A 21,050-nucleotide genomic window follows, 5' to 3' on the forward strand; every position below is an offset into this window, starting at 1 on the left:
TCTTGAGGTGGGGCCGGGGCAAAGTAACCTGCTGCCTTCTGGTTTCTGCAGAAGTGTGAAAAGCTGGTCCTGTCCTTGTGCTGCAATAGCCTCAGCCTGCCCTTCCACGAGCCCGTTAGCCCGCTGGTAAGGAGGGCCGCCCGTTTCTGCCGGCTCCCGAGGTCCTGGGCCTGGGGCGGGTCCCAGGGGTACCCGGGGCGGGCTCAGCACATGGCCACTGCAAGTCGGGTTAATTCGTGCCTGGGCTAGCGGACCCCGCTGTGGCCACCACAGCCCCCCAACCCCACGGCCGCTGCGCCACACCTGACTGGACAGTGAGCCAGTCCTCCTTTTCCCCTTCCCTTTGTCTTCTCTCTCCACTTTTCTTCTTGCTGCCGTTCCCTTTCTTGTGTTCTTTCACTTCTGTTCTACCTCATTCTCCATCTTTCCCTCCTTCTTATCTGTACCTCCACTTTTTCTCTCTTCCTGCTTGGCTTCCCCTTCTTTCCTCCCCCGAGGCCCGGCATTACTACCAGATTATCAAGAGGCCCATGGACCTGTCGATCATCCGGAGGAAGCTGCAAAAGAAGGACCCAGCTCACTACACCACCCCGGAGGAGGTGGTGTCCGACGTCCGCCTCATGTTCTGGAACTGTGCGAAGTTTAATTATGTATGTCTTGCCTGTTTTCCCTCTCCCCTATTTCCCAGGGACCCCAAGACTCCTGGCTGGATGGGGATATCAGGTTTGGTCCTGAGTTGCCATGAGGACCTGGGAACAGACTTTGTGGGGCTCCCCGTAGTGAGTGTTAATGAGCGCTCTCCTGCACTTGGGTCTCAGCATGAACTCAGGAGGAAGCAGGGGGCAGTGGTAGTGGCTGGCCATCTGTGGGTAACTGTCAGGGCCACTTCTGCTTTGAGAGATGGTACTAAACTGGTTGTCTTGAGTCTTCAGGAGAAAATGTCCCATTCTAGACTTCCAGGAAACCAGCCAGGCTTTGTGCTCTCTGTAGAGCTAGCTCTTGAGGGGCCAGGTAGAGATGGGCTGGCGGAAATGGGCCGGACCATCACTGCTCTCCTTCCCCTTCAGCCTGACTCAGAAGTTGCGGAGGCCGGCCGCTGCCTGGAAGTGTTCTTTGAGGGCTGGTTGAAGGAGATCTACCCGGAGAAGCGTTTTGCCCAGCCAAGGCAGGAGGACTCAGACTCCGAGGAGGTGTCTAGCGAGAGTGGGTATTCCACTCCCCAGGGCTTCCCATGGCCCCCCTATGTGCAGGAGGGCATCCAGCCCAAGAGGCGGCGGCGACATATGGTAAAGAGTTGCTGCCCGGTGGTGGGCAGGTGCGGGGGGTAGTTGGGCAGGCAGGGGGCACCCAAGCACCACGGACAGGGCAACCTAAAGCCAGACTGCTCGGGAGGCACAGGAGAGTGGTGACAATGAACCCTCGCTCCCAGCCCCTTAGTCTAAGGTGAAGGCAGGGCAGCGTGCGGCTCAGTAAGTCCGATTACCGCTGAGGCTTGAAACTCAGAGAGGTGGATGTACCTGCCCAGGTCACCCAGCCAATTAGCAGCAGAATCAGGGCGAGAAGCCAGGGCTCCCGACTCGCAGCTCAGTGCCGGTTATTCTGTACTGTGATCCCCAGGAGAGGAGAAACACCTGGTCTCAGTGTCTGATCTCAGCTTGGGTTTGGGAGGAAGGAAGGCGTATTTCCGTCCCCTTGGTGTAGAGAAGGAGGGAGAGGTGCTGCTCGCAGCAAAGAGCGCTCCTCTGACCTTGGGTCTGGTCCTACATGGGCAGCCTCGAGACATCACTTCGGTGCTGTTTCGTTCCACGGAACCGCCCCGCCTGGCTGCTGGGTGCCGGGCCCGACCAGCCGCCCCCTGTTGCGTACCGTGCTTGGCACACCGTAGTGTGTAGTGGCTGTTGCATTCCTGGGCTAGAGTAGAACACCTGGGCTCTGGGGAGCCCCAGTCTGGACACTGGGCCTTGTCACGTTGACAGGTGTTACACTGGGCCATGTTAATGCCACACATTTTTTTTTCCTTTCAGGAGAACGAAAGAGCAAAACGAATGTCCTTCCGCCTGGCCAGCAGTGTCTCCCAGGTGTGAGCAGCCTGGTGGCTGGTGCCCCATCCTGTCGACCACTCCTCCCCACCTTTCAGCTCATTCTCTTCGGATCGTGGATGTGAGACGAGTCTTGTCGAGCTGTGTAGTGCTCTTCTTTGCCGTTTGCATCTTACAGCATTCATTTGGGAGCCATAGTGCATCCACTACAGAGAAGATTTCAGTAATAAACAGCAAAGAGGGAGGTGTTCCCGATTACCAGAAAAATCAGATGTGTAGGGTCCACTTGATGAGCCCACGCCCGGTCAGGCTCGGGAGGACCTAACTTCCTTGGTGACTCTCTGCTGAGGAAAGCAGACTTTTCTCACCTTTCAGCGTGCAGGGCTCGGGAGCAATGTATATATCTGAAGTCCTCTTGGGCCCCGAGGGGAGGAAAAGAAGGGAGAGAGGTTCTGACATACGGCAGGCCCGTGAGCCCTGGCCCAGCACAGCCAAAGACTGTCACTGTTTGCCTTTGCTTGGCCTGCCGGGACAGGACGCTGCCTTGCGCAGGGTAATGGAGGCTTCTAGAGGCCAGAGGTCTCAATTGGTGCCTATTTGGGTTCTAACGGTTTTCAGGGTATTTGTTTCTCATGCCCCCTCTCCCGATGTTGACTTAGGTGGCTGCTGTGCTCTAGGTGGTATGGCCTTCTCAACGGGGCTGGGTGGCTGTGCAGGGGCCGCTGACAGCTTCAGGCTCAGATTTCACTGGCAGAGCCTGTCCTCTGTGCCACTGACTTTGGGTTCATAGCTCTTCTTCAGTGTCAGAATCTGCCTTTCTAGGAGTGACTGTCAGTGGCCATCCCTTCGGTGTCTCCACTCGGAGGTTCGGACTCTGAGTTCTGCCTGGGAAACCTGAGAGGCAGGGGCTGGCCAAGGAGGCTGACCCAGAACCAGCTCACCCTGCTGGGCTTCTCCTCCTCTTAGAGATCCTAGTCCCCAGCTTCCCCACTTTCACAGAGCCAAAGATCAGAGGCGAGTGCTCTGACTCACCTGCCCCCAGGCTGCCCGCAGCCCAGAAAAAGCCAAGACTCTAATGGTAACCCTTTTCTGTTGGAGGCTGGAGAAGGCCAGAGGGTGAGCCAGGAGCCCGATCCAACCGCTCATGGGGAGATGTTCTGTCTAGGGTGGAGAAGGGGAAAACTGAGAGGTGAGGAGCCAGAGTCCTTCGGTGACCTTGAAGCAACTAAGAATGCAGAGGGAAATGTTCTGGAAGCCACAGGCATGGGAATTCCAGACTGCATCTCGGATGGAGATGGCTCTTCATGGTCCGTGTGGGGTGTTTGGGAGGAGGCGGCCCAGGCAGTTGCTGGGGGTCAGGCTACTTCGCCAGCAAGGACTCGGTTGAGAAGGAAGCTACTGCTGATGATGCTGGGGGAGCTGCAGAGCCGGCACCCCCGTGGCCTGGCCTGCAGACGCCGCTGTCTCTGGTCTCGTCACGGCTTGGCTAATTGCAAGGGAGTCTTAGGTCATGGCTTTATTTTTGCTAAGAGATGAAGTTTAAGGAAGTTCTTGTGTGTAGGGCCTTTGTCAATGGGAACATTCTGCTTGGAGAAAATATTTCTTCTCTCCTTGTCAGTTGGTGGTACTGCTCATTTCCTTCGACACCCAGGCTGGGAGGCTGTCTTCACTTCAGAGCCAACCACGCCCTTGGCCCACCATTCTTTCATCAGCCCTTGCCAGGCTCTCCTGCACAGATGGGCTTCCATAGTCCTGTTTCCAAGTTTGGGGTAACTAAGTCTCTAATGAGCCAGTAGCCAGGCAATCTTTAGACCTAGCCCTCTGCTCTTTGGGGCGCACATGACTCTCTGGATTGGGCATTGGCTACTTCCCTTTCAATTTTTGAATCTTTTCCCCTGTTTAGTTGACTTGGCAAGGTTCTCTCTGTACTTACCTCACTAATTCATGCTCTTGGTCATCTTTTCTTTGTTGTGGCCCCCCACCCCCACCTCCCCTGCGTGAGCATCATGGTGCTATGTGCCGGACAGTCAGGTAAGGGCTGTGTCAGCCTCAAATCTGATTGAGATCCTTCCACAGGACCAACTGGAGGCCACAGATACGAAGCAGAATTGCCTGGCTAACTGCTTGGCTTCCCTTCTGTTACGTATAGCGTGCTGGGCCAGGAGATCTTAGTAATGTGGTAGAGAGTCACATATTCCTTTCCCATCGCAGAGACCCTGCATGCTGAGAGGCCCACTTTCGGCACCTGAGCAGTCGTAGGGTGTCTGCAAGGGGGCGAGGCCCTGACCCACCACACCACCCCTGCACTGGTTACCCCACACCACTGCCCCCCCTCCCCGGGCTTTTCCTGTGGACTTAACACCAGCATTTTGTGTCATGGTCTTGTTTTGTTTTTGCATGCAGAAAGCAGAACATGACTTTTTAGAAATTAAAAGAAAAAGCTGCTAGCTGAGTGACTGACCTCATTGGCTATTTGCTAATGTCTGAGCTGATCCTGCTTTTGACTTACTCCCAAAATGGCCCCTTTTGAAGTCAGTCAAGTCCTTTGGCCCTTGACTAAGTCATGAAATGGAAATACAGTGAGTTCTGGTCCTCACAGTACAGAATGCAGTCCTAGTGGAGAAATGGGGCTCCTTGGATGTGCTGAGGAATAGGAAGCAGAGTGGCTTCAGTGGATATGAAGGGGATTTTAGTGCAAAAATTGGAGCAGGATGAATTGCGCAGTACTCTTCCAGAACATGGGTAGGCTGGCCCTACCTGACTTCTAGCAGTTGCCAACTACACCCCCTCTGCAGGTCCCCCTCCCACAGTGGCAGCTGCCTGACCCTCTGTAGGCTCCGCTCAAAGATTTGGTGGGTTCTGGCTCACTGTGGCAACAGGTCTTTGCCTTGCTCCTGAGACCTAGACCTCTCCTCGTTTGTTCCCAGGCTCTGCTCTGCTCTCTTTCACTCCGTGATGTCATGTCACCTGTAGTCTTCTCTCCTGAATTCCTGAAATGAGACTTTGCTCCTTCGGGATCACCTCCCCCATGCTTCCTCTTCTCCCACTCCCTCGCTGCTGTTTACTGAAATTGCCTGCTCCTTTAGCCCAGTTCCCTGACCTCCTCTCTTTGTCTCAGCCTTCACTTGGGCTGCTTCCTCTCCCTAGCCTAAACCCGTGGCCCATCACACACGGACATTTTTATCAGGATCCTGAACTTTCTTATCCTCCCCAACTCAAACCTTGCCCTGAAACTGTCAACCGTTCTCCATTTTTGGCATCTGCTTATTTTCTGATCCCTCCTCCTGGGTTGCTAAGCATGACAGCTTCATAGTTGACACCCTCAGTTGGGCTGTCAACATTGATGGGTATATTTTTGGCTTGTAATTATGCTACTATCTGTCCATGCCCCTCATCTTTGCTCTCAGCAAGTGACTGACCCCATTGCCTACTTTACAGAACAGAGTCCCTAAAGTGAGAACCTCCTTGCCCACTTGCTCTTCTCTACCTCCCATCTGTCTGTGTCTGCATCCCTCCGCAGATCCTTGCCTTCTGCTCCCGTTTGGTGCTGTTTCTTGAATTCTGCTCTATGGCCTCCAAGACTTATCCCTTATCCCACCGTTCCCACTTCCTGGGGCCTCAACCTCCCTCTCCATCAGTGGCTCCACAAAGCCTCCAAACAAGCAGAGGTCTCCCCCAGACTAAAACAAAGCTTCTTAGAGTCGGTTGCCCCTTACCCATTTTCCTTATTAGCCAAGTTTCTTTAAAAAAGGATTTTTTTCATTAATCCTTTTCACTTTTCAACCCTCCACAGCTTTTCGTAAGAGTCACCAGTGACCACCCAGTTACCAAATCGAAAGAATACCTTTCAGTCCTCAACTGTCTTGACGTCTCCACAACATTTCACACCACCCACCCATTGCTCTTTGAGACAACCCCTTCACATGGCTTTTCTGACACTGCAGGTGTCTGGGTTATTCTCTTACCTCTTGGCCACACAGGCTGAGCCTTTCTTGAAGTCTTGACAAGGGAACACATCTGCAGCTCCTTGCGGTCTCCCCTCTTCAGTCACTGGGCCGTCAGGAGGAAGCCTGGCTGTTCCTGCCCCCCACCCTCTGGGTCCGCCTGTTTTCCTTGAGTCCGTTTCTCTCCCTGGACTCTGTTCTCCCCATGCCAGTCATGTTTATAAGCTCTCCTGGGAGGACAGCACCTGCAAGCCTTTCCCTCTGCCTTTGCCAGTGTGGTATGGAGACAGATTTTAGCTATGTTCGCCAAGAGGTCCCATCCAAATCAGCTTGAGAATGTGGATTGAGTCTTACCAAGAAGCAGTTTGGTAAATGGGATTCCCAGGCTGGTGGGCAGCTCGTCGCCATGATCCCCATACCAGTTAGAGCCAGCCACAGTTGGTGAGGCGCTGGGGATCATGACAAAACACGTTTCCATGCATGGGTCATTGTGCTACTGGTCAGGAGGAGGATCCTGGCAGGGGTGGCTGTCTGCCACTGGTAACGTTCTGGTCGAGGAAAAACTGAGAAGTGCCGGGATTCATCCCTTGCTTCAGCTGGGCCTCTTTTGGCCAGGTCTGTCCCATCTGTACTGATATCAGCCCCGGCATGCTCCAGCTGTTCCTAGAGCTGGACGCAGATGTCGGGTGTTTTCTTGGAGGTGGGGTGAGATAGTAGAAAGTGACCTGATTTGAGATGCTGAACACCTCAATTTTGGCTCTGCCAGTTATGAGCTATGTGACACTGGGTACAGTTTCCCCATCTATGAAGTTGGTTGGGGGAGGGGGTTGAAAACAGTGATCTCTCAGAGGCTGTGCTACTGGAAAGCTGGTGGTAGTGATTCTAACTCTAAAGCTCAGGCCCCACAGGGAGCAATTAATGGGGGTAGGACATAGCTGGGGAGTTTTGGCCAAGGCAGGACAAAGGGACTCACAGGCTAGACTGAGCTGCTTTGAGGAAAGCAGCTTTGAGCTGCTTCTTGAGCCATGTGCCCATTCCTCAAGCTGCACCTCTTTCTTGGATATCTAGGGTGAGTTCCTCTTGGGCCTTTTCCAGAAGTGGCCATTGGATCCAAAGTGGTTGAGGGCAGGAGGGAGGAATATTGTGAAGGGAAATGTCACTGATCTTAAAAGGACTTACACATTCAAGAACAAATTAAAAAATAGCACTTTTCTTTACCAATAATTGTGTCCTGGAGTGTTTCTTCAGTAATAATGGTCGAACCTACTTCATGGTCTTCTTGCCCCTGGACTCCACATCATGAAGAACACAAGGTGGGGAAGAATAGACTGGGAAACCTTCCATCCAGGGAAGAACTCAACTCTCCGCTTCTTGTTGCACGAACACAGCCCATTCCTCAAGATTCAGGCAATGAGTCTGAGGCAGAGTTAGGGGAAAGCCATCTTCTGAGTGCCCACCACTTCCAGGCACTTCATACCTCAAGGATGTCCTTTATAAAGTGCCATCCCCCAGTCACCTAGCCTGAGCTCTCCTCTCTGCCCGGTCTACGCCTGTGGTTTCTAGCCATCTGGGGGAGAAGGACGTTGTTTTGAATATTGTTCATTCATTTGGACTGCACAGAATCTGAACCCCTTTCCTATTTGGGCAGAATTCCCCACTTCAGGAGTCTTGGGAAGCAGAGCTCACTCTTCACCACTGTAGCTAAATATATTCAAATCTTGATTTATCAGCATGCCCTGTAGCTAGGATACAGGTCTAATGGTAGTCATTAAAAACAACAACAACAAGAAAAACACCAGGGACCACAGAGACTTCTGTGGTTATGGTATTGGTTGCAGTGAGGCAAGGTTTCCATGGCAGCGAGAGCAGCAGAATGAACTGAAGCCCCTGGAGCTTGATGGCAGTGCTGGTTTCTACAGTAGACCCATTAGCTCCTAATTCTCTCGCTTTTCCAACAATTCTGTGAACTCTCTCAACAAATATTTTATAGCATCATTTTCTGCTTAAATGAACCAGAATTGGTTTCTTTTCATTGGAAATAAGCACCCTAACTGATGCAGAGATCTCGGAGAATCTCATCAAGTCAGCGACCCACTCTCTGAGCTCCAGAGTCCTGCGGTCTATTGGACACGTACACTTCGGTGTCTCGATGTCACCTGACATACTAGCCAGTCCCCAGCACCCTTAACATATTCTTCCTTATGTAGTCTCTATCTCGGAAGCTAGGAAGAAAACCAGGGGGATGTGGTGTCAGAGAAGTTTGTGTTTCAAGGAAGGATGATCACTTTTTAAAAAATATTTTATTATTTGGAAGAGAGAGCACGAGAGCATGCACATGAGTGGGTGGGAGGAGCAGAGGTAGAGGGAGAAGCAGACTCCCTGCTGAGCAGGGAGCCTGACATGGGGCTCGATCCCAGGACCCTGGGATCATGACTTGAGCCGAAGGCAGATGCTTAACCAACTGAGCCACCCAGGCACCCCAGATGATCATCACTTTTTTTTTTTTAAAGATTTTATTTTTATTTATTAGAGAGAGAATGAGAGACAGAGAGCACGAGAGGGAAGAGGGCAGAGGGAGAAGCAGACCCCCTGCTGAGCAGGGAGCCCGATGTGGGACTCGATCCCGGGACTCCAGGATCATGACCTGAGCCGAAGGCAGTCGCTTAACCAACTGAGCCACCCAGGCACCCGATCATCACTTTTAATGCTTAAGATGAGACCTGGAAGTCTTTCTGACCCCCACCCTTCCCAGAGTGGCCCAAATACCCAAAACATTACCATGCCTGTTCCGAGCTTTCTGCTATGTTTGTCCTCCCAATGCTGTCTTTCTCCAGGTCCCAGGGACATACAGCCTGACTACTCCCCACTCCTCAGCTTCCACAACAAGCTGCTATAGCAAGCCCACTCCCCAGAGCAAGCCCTACACTGGCAGGCAGGCCTACAGCAGACCCCTTCCTTTTGCACACATGGCCTGTGGATTGTTTTATCCACCGGGCAGTATAGGAAGAGTATCCAGGGCCTGATAAAAATAAGTCCTAAGAAAATTTAAAAATAAGAAAACCTAAATAAATATCTATTCAGTGTCTAAATGTTAAACCCTTGTTAATTTTATAACCATTTCACAATATTTCTCCTACACAGATGGAGGCCAGGGGTACAGCAACCCCCAGGAAGCTTAGGAATATCCTTTCAGTCCAGTGGGGGAAATAAAGCTCTGTTTTCAGTATAAGAGGATAGGCTCAACTGCTGTAATGACAACAAAAAAGATCCAAAAAAAGGGGCTTAAAAAATAGAAATGTATTTCTTTTTCAGGTTAATAGTCCCAGAGGTAAGCAAACAGATTAAGGTAGGTAGATGGCTCTGCTCTGTGAGATTGTCAAAGAACCCAGGTTCTTTATAAGGTCTGTTTTTACCATTCTCTAGGATGTCACTTTCATCTGTGGGATTGAAGTGGTTGAGCAGTAGCTTATCTGTGTTCCTGTCTGGAGGAAGGGTAAAGAGAGAGGAAGTGGAAATAAGCAATTTCATTCAAAACCTGTATCTTGGAAGTTGTACACATCACTGCTTCTGACATGCAAATTCATGAAGCATTCCATATTTTTAAGTATCAGCTCTGAATCAAGATTATTGTTAGATTTCTTCCATGCATCCACATGTTCCATGCTAATGGGATGGTATTATGATAGAGTTGCATGGATAAAACCTGGTTTAGAAAAGAAAAAACAGGGCGCCTGGGTGGCTCAGTCGTTAAGCGTCTGCCTTCGGCTCAGGTCATGATCCCAGGATCCTGGGATCGAGTCCCGCATCAGGCTCCCTGCTCGGCGGGAGGCCTGCTTCTCCCTCTCCCACTCCCCCTGCTTGTGTTCCCTCTCTCACTGTGTCTCTCTCTGTCAAATAAATAAAATCTTTTTTTAAAAAAAGAGAGAGACTTAAAAACCATATAAACCCATTGCAAAGTATGGAACTTATTTACATTCTGATTTAAAGAAACTAAAAATATCATGAGATAATTGGGAAAAGCTGAACGCTAACAGGATATTTGATGATATTAAAAACTTATTTTTTATGTTATTTGAATTTGTTATTTTAAATTTTTATGTTTTTTAGGCATTATAAAGGTTTGTTATAGTAGAGTATTAGAAATAATGAAAAGCCTGTAGAAGATGGTTAAATAATTAATAGAATATAATTTAAATTATATTTAAGGAGTCTATAGGGTATACTTTAAATGAGACAAAGATTCTCAAAGTCTTCGTTTGGATTAAGAATCCAACAGAGTAATGGGATGCATAAATGGAGAAGAAAATTCCAAAGTTCTTATTTCTGAAAGCAGAGACGTCAGTTTAAAAAATTATCAAAAGAGGAATAAATTATTAATACAAGCAAACAGATTTGCAGAGTAGATTACCTTTTATAGAACATCATAACACCTTCTGAAGCACAGGCCTCTTAAAAGATGCTTTTGTATGAATAACATTTCCAAGGCTCACTGAACAATCCTGCTCTGTGTTTTGTTTGAAACTTTCATGCAGTCTCCCCACCGGACAGGAGAGTAACACTGTCTAGTCTTTAGTGTTAGTTAGACTGGGTTGATTTTCACTAGCAGTTAGAATGGCCTAAATTTTCAAAACTAAGCACTAAAATTCTATCATTTCACTTTAAGACAAAATTTCCTGTCTAAGAAGTTTTAAGTGTATAATATAGAAAAGAACAACTACATAAAATACCTGGTACTTAGATCAAATACTAGATACTAGATCAAAAAACAAACAAACCAACCCAGTTGTAGAGGACATTATGGGGACAAGTGGGAAAATTTTAGTATGTGTCCGTAACTTGTATTAATATGAGATTTCCTGAGCGTGATAATTTGAACTGTGATTACAGGGGAGAATGGCTTTGTTCTTCAGTGATACATGCTCAAGTATTTAGGGATGAATGGTCATGTTGCCTGCAACTCTTCAGGGTTCAGAAGAACTCTGTGTTGTATTATCAAAGGAAATGTGGCAAAAAGTTACCAATTGGTAAAGGTAGATGAAGGGTATATGGGTGTTCATTACACTGTTCCTGGGAAGTGAAGGGAAAATTTAATAAATGAAATATGAAGCATGCATCTAGAACAGCATCATGGAAAATACTTATGAGATGATGCCAATTTAAAAAAAAAGCAGAACACAGAATTATATATAAAATAAAAGAAAAAAGATATAAATATATTAGAATGTTGCCAGTGGTTGTCTTTTCTCCAAACTTTGCACTAAAAAGTTATATTGTGTGTGTATATATATATATATAAAAGCTTTTATCATGGAATGTTTCAAATATGATCTTGTGTGTCTTAGCTCAAAGCCTCCTCCTCAGAGAGCTTGTCCTAACCACCCAATCTGAAGTGGACCCCCAGCACTTTCTCTCACAATCTTGTTTTATTGTCATCCTAGCACTTACTACTATATTATTTTTCCTTTTATGTCACTTGTTTTCTTGCTTATTGTCTGGATCACCCCTCATCTGATGTAAGCTTCCCGAGAGCAGAAATCTAGCCCAGACCCTCGAACAGTGCCTCTAGTTGCTCAATAGCTATGTGTTGGATGAATGAGTGACTCAGGTCTTTGTCATCCAACCTCCCGTTTTACCGGGCACTCCGAAGTGTTGAGAAGGGGAAGAACTTGTCCAAGGTCCCTCATGAGTTCGTGGCGATGTTAGAACTAGAACTCAGGCTTTGTGACTCAGGTCTCTATAGGCTCTTCTTTCAAAATGTCTCAGGCTGAACTAGCTCCTGGACACCAGGCAGGTGGCAGGAGTGAGAGAGGACGCACAGTGCATTCCCCTTGTTGCAGTGTGCCGGAAGCCCCCTAGGTGGCGCCAGCGGCGCTCCTTTAGCTCTAGGGAAAGGGAAAAAGTGGGTACAGGCAAACTCCAGAGGCACACTTGGATGAGAAGCGGGGTATTTGACAGTCTTGTCTCTCTACCGACTGCCCATTAGTTGTGAGGGAGAAAAAATGTACAGTAATTAGACAGTGGAGAAATCCACACCTTGACTATGTGACCAAAAAAACATCACGGATGAGGACAGATGGACGTGCTGTGAGTCCAGAAGTACACTGTTAAGGACACAACATCACTTATACAGTATTGAAGCCCGGAATGCACAACCTGAATGTAATGAGAAAAACATCAGACAAGTAAAAATGAGAAATGTCATATAAGGGCCAGGGGATAGGGGACTGGATTTTTTTAAAAAATGGTGTCACGAACAATGAAGAAAAACTGTGAAAATGTCCCAGATTAAAAGAGGCTAAAGAACAAAATGCAACACCTGACAGGACTGGGTCCTGTAGTGGAGGGAGATGCTATAAAGGACATTATCGGGTCAACTGACAAAACTGGAATATGGGCAGTAGACTACATTAGTGTATCGATGTTAAATATACTACAGCTGATTACTGTACTGTTGTTATATAATGGTATATAAGGGAATATCCTTATTTTTAGGGAATACGCACTGGAGTAGTTAGGAGTAAAAGGCCATAGTGTATGAGACTTACCCTCAAATGGTGCAGGAAATATATATATATTTATTTATATGTATATTTAAATATAGAAAAGTATGTATTATATATTGGGAGTATATACTTTATATACTGAAATTAGAAAAAAATTATATATTTGTATATATACATATAAATAAAGCAAATGGGGTAAATTTGTTAATAAGTGAATCTGGGTAAAGATTCTTTTTTACTATTTTTACTTTTTAACTATTCTTGTTACTATTGGATATTATTTTTATTATTTTTATCTTTGCCACTTTTCTGTAACTTTGAAATTATTTCCAGATAAACATGTAAGAAGCAAAACCAAAGTGAAGGATGGTGGTTGCAGGCACCTCCTCTGCCCGCCCTGTTTCTGCTGCCCGATTCAGAGCTGGCATCCTGCCTCACTCGAGCGTGTCTTCTGCTGTCCCTTGCTTCAGTCATTCTCTCCTGAAAGGACTAAGTTTGGCTTCCAGCCCCTGAGGCTGAGACTGAAGCTGCAAAGGGGTAAAACTACTCTGTCCATGGCTGGGAAAGGTGCGGAGGCCTCTGTAAGGAATGTGGAGAAGCAGCGGAAGGCTCTGAGTCCTGTCTTCACTCCAACTCTGGCCTCTGGGGCCTGAGGGTATCTGTGGGATCAGCTCGTTGGAAGTCATCGGGCTCAGGCTGGGTTTCCCCAGCCATTCTGACAAGGCATCTGGTACCTGGGGGGCTCAACTGGGCTGGGTGTAGGAAGAGCCTTGGCAGTATTGGGACAGGGAGGGCCTCACTATCCTTTCCCTCTGCCGACAGTTTCTTGGAAGTGACACAATCCGTTTTCTCTCCTGAGTCTGGCATGCTGGACACCCCTGATTCCTCAGGAGTCCTTCCAATCTTCCAATGATCTCCTTTGCATTAAATCAGCAACATGGGATGTCTGGTGATAGGGAGGTAGGACACTGGCCCCAAATCTGACCCTGCACTTCTTCCTGGGATGACTTCTGGTGGTGTTTTCCCGGGCTCCATACACTTCAAATGTGAATAAGAGAGACTTCATCCCTTCATCCCCATGTTGGGACCTGCCTGGGCCTGACTCTCACCCAGACCTTCTCAGAGGAGAGGGAGGTCGAGTCTGCATTTTCATCACCCTAAAAAGAACCCCATACCTGTTAGCAGTCTCTCACCATTCCCCACCTCTTCACAGTCCTTAGCAACCACATAATCTACTTTCCCTATGTATAGATTTGCCTATTCTGGACATTTCACGTGAGTGGAATCATACAATATATGAACCTTTGCATCTGACTTCTTCCACTTAGCACAATATTTTCAAGATGCATCCATGTTGTACCATGTATCAGTACTTCATTCCTTTTTATAGCCAAATAAATTCCATTGTATGGATATGCCAATGTATATGGCATGAAGTACAGGTTCAAGTTCATTCCTTTTCATGTAGGTATCCAGTTTGCCCAGCATCATTGGTTGAGAAGACTATTTTTCCCCCATTGAATTATCTTGGCACTCTTGTCAATTGACCAGTGATGCATGGGTTCATTTCTGGACTCTCAGTTCTATCCATTGGTTCTATATGTTTATCCTTATGCCAGTCTGGCAGTCTTTTTTTTTTTTTAAGATTTTATTTATTTTGAGACACAGAGATAGAGAGAGAGAGAGCACAAGTAGGGAGGAGGATCAGAGGGAGAGGGAGAAGCAGACTCCCCACTGAGCAGGGAGCCTGACGCCAGGCTCGATCCCAGGACCCTGAGATTATGACCTGAGCAGAAGGCAGATGCCCAACCAACTGAGCCACCCAGATGCCCCTAGTCTGGCAGTCTTAATTAGTGTAGCATTATAGTAAGTTTGAAATTAGGAATTGTGAGCCCCCCAACTTTGTTCTTCTTTTTCATATTGTATTCCCTGCTCTGGGTTTCTTGCATCTCCCTGTGAATTTTAGGATCAGATTGTCAATTTCTGCAAAAAAGGCATCTGAAATTTTGAATTTGTAGATGAATGTGGGGATAATTGTCATCTTAACAATGTCAAGTCTTCCAGTCCATAAACATTAATTTAGTTTTGGTGTGCACTAACCTGACCTTTAATTAGATTTATTTGATAAGGAGGCTGGGTCAGACATCCTCAGTCAATCAGAAAAACTGAGTTAATTGTCAAATGTTTCATTTTGAACCGTGGGGATAAGGTACACCTCTACTTTTGTGAAGGTAGGAGAAAAGATGGAAAGACTTGTATAAATTGGTAGATCCTACCAATAATTAAAGATAGATCTCATTAAGAAAAAGTTACATTTTGCATTATATACTTTTCAAGGACATGCACCCATTCAAGAAATCTTAAGATAACACATAATGATCTAAACATCTCTGAATTTGTCTTATAGAACAGAAAAATTATAGGATGGTTTTTGTGATGTTGAGTGTCTCAGAAATCTTTTGAATAAGAGAGATACATATTAATTAATGCATAAAGCAACTCTTCTTGGCTTAAGAAAACTGAAGTCCATCCCTTCCCCCCAAACTTTGGAATTTTTACTGACAGGGCCAGCAAACCCTGGAACAAACTGTACTAATTGCTTCTATGTTTTGTTATAGTGACAAACTTCAATTCTGATCCCTCTTCCTTAAATGACAAGAAACTTAATATTGCACTTTAACAATGACGTTACCACATGGAGGGTTTAAGTAAACAGCATATAATGCTTGTGGCCAGCAGTGACATTAATAATTACTGGAAGGGACTGAGAGAAGATTGTTGTGTAGTAATGACCCCTGCAATAGATTCAGTTCCCTTGGCAGTATCGAGAGTTTGTGACGTTGGTGGTCATGGTGTTGCAATCCATTACCTCACCGAGAACTGACGACTTCAGCTAGGGTAACTAACCATAATATTTAATGTAGCTGCCTTGAGCCACTTGAAAACTTCGAAAAAAATTTTTTCTCTAAGGCATTTACATCAAGTGTTCCCGGGAAAACCCAGTACCTCTATGTACACATTTTAGGGAGTTGTGTTTTATTTCCTCGTGTAGTTTCTCTGAGTCCTCTCTACAAATGTTAGTGATATTTGCACACTAGAAATGAATATTTGTCTATTTGTCCAGTTTACCTATCTACCTATTTATTCGTCTATATTTTACCATGTTCTACAAAGTCTTCCTCCCTCCCTCCCTCCCTCCCTTCCTTCCTTCCTTCCATTCCTTTCTTCCTTCCTTCCTTCCATTCTTTCATTTACTAATGCCATGATATTTTATTAAATAACTATTAAGTGCCAGGGACTGTCCCAAGCATTGGGAATAAGCAATAAGCAAAGAGGTTGGAGCTTAACTTCTGGTGAGGAAAGAAAGAAAATAAACAAGATTGTTTTAGGTGATGTTAAGATGACAACATAGGGTAATGTCATTGACTTTCGAGGTGGGACTACTTTAGATATAGGGGTCAGGGAAGGCTTCCCTGAGGAGGTGGCTAGTGGGCTGAAATCTACATGATGAAAAAGAACCAGCCTTGGGGAGGTACGGGGCAGATCCCTGTAGGTAGAGGAAATAGTACGTGCACGGTATTGGAAGCAGCTTAAAATAATACAGTCAATACAAGGAAAAAATACAAAAAGATGAAGGTAGAAATGAGGGAAAATGGAAGAGAGAGAACACGGGAAAGTCATAATGTTGGTATGCAAGCCATAATGTTCAGCAAAGTTATCAGAGTTGAGCTGCAACTTTGGTTCCTATCTTCCTGGAAGCCAAGGTGAGACGGGAAGTATGACCGATTTCACGGTATGTTTTCTTCATAAGGAAAAGAGGTGTCAGTGCTTCAAGGGGAAAAAGATTTTTTTTTTTTCTGGCACTCAGGATGGAAATACATTTCTTGTGTGGACTCTTCTATAAGGAACATAGAGTGATTGTATTAGTCATCAACTTTATGATAATTTGTTACAACAGCCATATAAAACTAGTATAATTAGATCCATCTTGGATGCAATAACCGACACCCAGCCACTTGAACTAGCTTAAGCAAAAGAGGGCACTTTAATATAAAGATATGAAATATTCCATGGAATTCTAGGAATGCAGCTCATTTCAGGAAATACTAGGATCAGGGATAGAAAACTGTCAGAACTCTTTTTGGTCTCTTTTCCTTTCTCTTTGTGGATCTTTTTCATCCTTCCTATTCTTTTCACATTTTTCTTGCAGCCTGGTCTTCTGTATTTCTACAGGCCATGTGGTGGGAAGCATGTCTGTGGACATCAACTGATTTTCTCTGTTTCCATGTTAGCTACCTAGAGAAAAACTGAAATCTCTCAGTCCTAATTCCAAATTCCTGGGAGAGAGAGATGATTGGCTCAGCTTGAATCAGGTACCTACTTGGAGCAATTGACTGTAGCCTGGTGGCCTAGTTACCTTGTCTGAGGATCCAAGGCTAGTTTCCAGAAAAAGACACCGTTCTGCTGTTTTTTAAATACACTCATGTAGGGGGTGAAGAAACTGTTTAATGGGTTTAAACCAACATTAAAAAGAGATAAAAATATCCGGGTGCATAGCATGTGGTATGGATATTTTATAAAACTTGTTTCAGTTATTAAAGGTATAGGTGCATATATATTGGATGATAACATAAAATGTATTTCTTTGGGTGGATTATGGTCTAAAAAGTTTGGGAAACTCTGGGATGGGCAATCTGGTAGGATTCTGTTATAGAGTTATAAAATAATGTTGTATTTTTTTTTTAACAGCATTTCTTTTTTTAAAAGATTTTATTTATTTATTTGAGAGAGAGGATGAGAGGAGAGAGAGAGCACATGGGAGGGGGGAGGGTCAGAGGGAGAAGCAGACTCCCTGCTGAGCAGGGAGCCCGATGCGGGACTCGATCCCGGGACTCCAGGATCATGACCTGAGCCGAAGGCAGTCGCTTAACCAACTGAGCCTTTCTTAATATAAGCAGATGGCATAAGGATAAAGCATGACTTGGTACGGGCAATTTTGCAAGGGTGATGATAAAGTGGTCTTTGTCTGGCTTGATTCAGGCTAAAATATAGTCCAGTGGTTTCCAATCTGGCTTGACATCACGCTCACTTGAAGACCTCTTGAAAATGATTTCATGGGATCTATCAAATCAGAATTCCTGTAAGTGTAACCTTCAAACCTGAACCTGTATTTGAATACAAGATAAAGCAAAACAAACAGAACTCCCCAGATGTCTCTGATAGGTAGTCAGGTTCGGGACTCACTAACCCAGAGGCGACATAGAGGAAGGGTCATCTGCATACCTTTCAAATAATTGTCCTAACTGCAGTTTCTCTCAACCAGGCTTTTCATTGGGCAGAGTGGGGAGAATTCTGTGACACAGAAGAGAAATGCCATATTCAGACTGGTTTCTCCTGGGTACATTGACACACCCTCTTGGTATTGCTGAATCTTTATTTGAAGGCAAGGAGTCTTCATGTAAGGTAAATTCTGGAGGTTTGAGAGTAATCCAAACCTTTTTCTCAAAGTCATAAAGTATCCCCAAACTGACATTGACCCCAGAGGATATACTTGAAACTTTTATTTAATATAAAAAATTATTTTGCTTTATGACAACAACACCTTCATGCTGGATAAGCTCTGAATATAAGACAGAAATTAATAAGTTAATGAATACATAATTGACATTCTCACTGTGGTTAGGTGAATGGGGGTAAGTGTTTATGACATTCAGCTATAGTTTGTTTATTCAAATATAATAAAGAAACTGAATTTGAAAAAAAAAGAGGTAAACATTTCAAATGTATTTCTTGGTAATGATCTGGAATCACCGCTGCTGATTAAAGAGAAATCTGTACACTTCACAGTTAAATGAAACAGATGGCCAAGTTCATCTTCTTTTGTGGGACATTGTGCCACTACTCATGCTGGGATGGGGCAGCGTTGAGGGGGAAGAACAAGGAGAAAATTCTTGCAGGCTATTGCAGACCCTTGTTAAACAACAGTTCTGTATTTCTCCAGAACAAGGCCCCAAAGTTCTACAGTTCAGGATATGGTGGGGATTATTTACGCTTGCTAAATTTGCAAAACTGAAGTTAAAAGTTACCCGCCCCACCCCCCGGGCCATTTTGAGTTTTCTAAGGAACCTGACAGCGTGAACCAGCTGCCAAAGGTAGCCCCACTTCTAAGCAATAAAATGAATGGACCTGCTGTACCAAGTTATTGGCTATTAATCAAATAACTTTTACAGGATATCTGCCTGAAATAATTAGGCCAGTAGTAAGAGAGTTGCAACTTCTCTCTGGGAATTGTCCTCGGGTCAGCGACGAGCGCTACCACCCTTCGCCCCGGGCCTCCGCGCAGCCCCGACGGCGGGGTCATCTCTCCATCTTTCGGGGCCAGCTCCGCACGGGCCGCGGGGCGACCAGGGGGCCCCCGCCGCCCGAGCTCCGCCTGCGAACCGCCGCTGGGCCTCACCTCGGTACCGGGATGGCACTGTTAGCAAGCTTTCATTTCGTGTCACGGGTGGCCGCTGCTCTGTCCCCGAGCCAGGATTCCTTGGCCGGTGCCTGAGAGGACTGCTCGCCGGGCCCGCGGGCGCCTTTCCCCAGCCCGGCCGCCGGGCGAAGGGGCTTCGTCGCAGCCGCCGCGCCGTGTCCCCGCACGGCCCCCGTCCACCTCTCCGCGGCCGCTCCGCCGGCCGCAAGTTTCTCCAGGGGCGGAATTCCGCGCTTGCCCTCCCCCCGCCCCGCCCCCCCGCGGCTGCCCCCCACTCCCCGCCCCCGCCCCAGCGCCGAGCGTGCGCGCCCCTCTGCGGCCGGCCGGCCCTCGGGGCAGGGTGAGTGGCCTCCTGCGTCGCCGCACCGCAGGGTCCGGGCCGTTGCTATGGCAACGCGCCGGCAAACGGGCCGCAGGGCCTCCCGCTGCGGGCGGGCCCACCTCCCCTCCCAGTGTCTCCCCGGGCCCAGCCGTTGGGACCCCATTTTCCCCGGGTGTCCAAGGTTTGGGGTCGTCCCGTTCAGCTCCACCTTCTTACCTCACCCATCCTGGGACCTGACCCTTTTTGGAGGTTTAAAGCGAACTGACTGTAGGGTAAGTGTGATTTGGGAAAAGGAGCATGTCCTTACAGGTTTCTCTCTCTTTTTTAATCTCCTAGCGCCTGGCTCCTGGTAGGGCCTCATTATATGGTACTTCTTACAGCACTGGATCTAGCCTCTTGCACGCAGTAGATGCAATTCGAGGAGCTAGTATGGCCTACGAGCAGCCCCTTACTGGCTAGGTGGAAAGGTAACTTCAGCACTCTTACCTCTTTCCTCATCCGACAATGCAGATTGTAATTTCTCACAAAGTTGTGGGCTTGCTGGAGCCTGTCAAACTGCTTTGTGAACCATGAATGTAAAGCACTTGAGAGTTAGTCATTAGGGATATTTGCATGCTACCAGTGGTTTCATCCTCCTGGTCCCACAGCACCAGCTAAGACAGACCTTCTTTTTTTGTTTGACCACCAAAGAGCTCCAATATCCAACTGGAAAATAGGGTGGTCGTGCGTCGGAGGAGGGCTCTGTGAATGGAAAGAAACACCAACAGGTTTTGAACCTAAACTTCTCCCTTGCTTTCTGCACTTCCCCAGGCCCATGGCTTCAGGTTACAACCAGTACACGGCTGCTTCACACCTTTAAATTTCTAGCCCCCGTAAATCTCTAGAGTTTCTTTGTTTGTTTTTGTTTTTTCATTTAGCAACATTTATTTAGGATCTATTACATGCTTGGCATTGAGGTTACAATTGGCACTGAGGTTACAAAAAAGTTGGTCCTTTTTAAAAAAATTTATTTTATTTACATTCAGTTCATTAACATACAGTGTATTATTAGTTTCAGAGGTAGAGTTCAGTGATTCATCAGTCTTATATAATACCCAGTGCTCATTACATTACGTGCCTTCCTTAATGCCCAGCACCTATTTACCCCATTCCCCCGACCCCCATTCCCTCCAGCAATCCTCTGTTTCCTATGATTAAGAGTCTCTTATGGTTTGTCTCCCTCTCTGGTTTCGTCTCGTTTTATTTTTCCCTCCATTCCTCTATGGTCCTCTGTTTTGTTTCTTAAATTCCACATATGTGTGAAATCATATGATAATTGTCTTTCTCTGACTGACTTATTTCGCTTAGCATGATATCCTCTAGTTCCATCCACATCATTGCAAATGGCAAGATTTCATTTTTGATGGCTGTGTAATATTCCTGTGTGTGTGTGTGTGTGTGTGTGTGTGTGTGTGTGTGTGTGTGTGTACATCTTCCTAATCCATTTATTTGTGGGTGGACATCTGGGCTCTTTCCATAGTTTGGCGATTGTAGACATTGCTGCTATAAACATTGGGGTGCAGGTGCCCCTTCGGATCTCTACATTTGTATCTTTGGGGTAAATACCTAGCAATGCAATTGCTGGGTTGTAGGGTAGCTCTATTTTTTTTAATTTTTTTATTTTTTTATTCTTATGTTAATCCCCATACATTACATCATTAGTTTTAGATGTAGTGTTCCATGATTCATTGTTTGTGCATAACACCCAGTGCTCCATGCAGAATG

General features: G+C 46.5%; 2 protein-coding genes and 1 long non-coding RNA gene across 11 annotated transcripts in view; 2 read left to right on the plus strand and 1 right to left on the minus strand.

The window, feature by feature from the left end:
- The window catches only part of TRIM66 (tripartite motif containing 66), a 59,362-nt gene extending 52,155 nt beyond the window's left edge, over positions 1-7,207 (plus strand). For all 3 annotated transcript variants that reach the window (XM_081798624.1, XM_031017210.2, XM_081798625.1), the window contains 4 exons: positions 52-126; positions 498-650; positions 1,068-1,286; positions 2,025-7,207. In XM_081798624.1, the coding sequence (XP_081654750.1) occupies positions 52-126; positions 498-650; positions 1,068-1,286; positions 2,025-2,084 (507 nt within the window). In that variant the 3' untranslated portion in view covers positions 2,085-7,207. The remainder of the gene's footprint in view (positions 1-51; positions 127-497; positions 651-1,067; positions 1,287-2,024) is intronic.
- A 9,301-nt stretch (positions 7,208-16,508) lies between these two features.
- On the minus strand, positions 16,509-19,186 carry LOC145716198 (uncharacterized). Its single transcript, XR_014138701.1, has 3 exons — positions 18,944-19,186; positions 17,770-17,838; positions 16,509-17,651 (listed from the first exon to the last, which is right to left on the minus strand). It is a non-coding gene; the product is annotated as an uncharacterized LOC145716198 (long non-coding RNA).
- STK33 (serine/threonine kinase 33) overlaps positions 17,817-21,050 on the plus strand; it is a 130,714-nt gene continuing 127,480 nt past the window's right edge. For 4 of the 7 annotated variants that reach the window (XM_081798636.1, XM_081798634.1, XM_081798637.1 and 1 more), the window contains exon 1: positions 19,287-19,558. The gene's annotated coding sequence lies outside the window, so the exon portion shown is untranslated. Of the gene's footprint in view, positions 17,950-19,285; positions 19,559-21,050 lie in introns of those variants that run through there. The other 3 variants (XM_081798639.1, XM_081798640.1, XM_081798638.1) reach the window with 2 other exon arrangements.

This window comes from Leptonychotes weddellii, chromosome 11 (assembly GCF_054177405.1).
Source record: "Leptonychotes weddellii isolate Sample4059 chromosome 11, ASM5417740v2, whole genome shotgun sequence".
NCBI classification, from domain to species: Eukaryota; Metazoa; Chordata; class Mammalia; order Carnivora; family Phocidae; genus Leptonychotes; species Leptonychotes weddellii.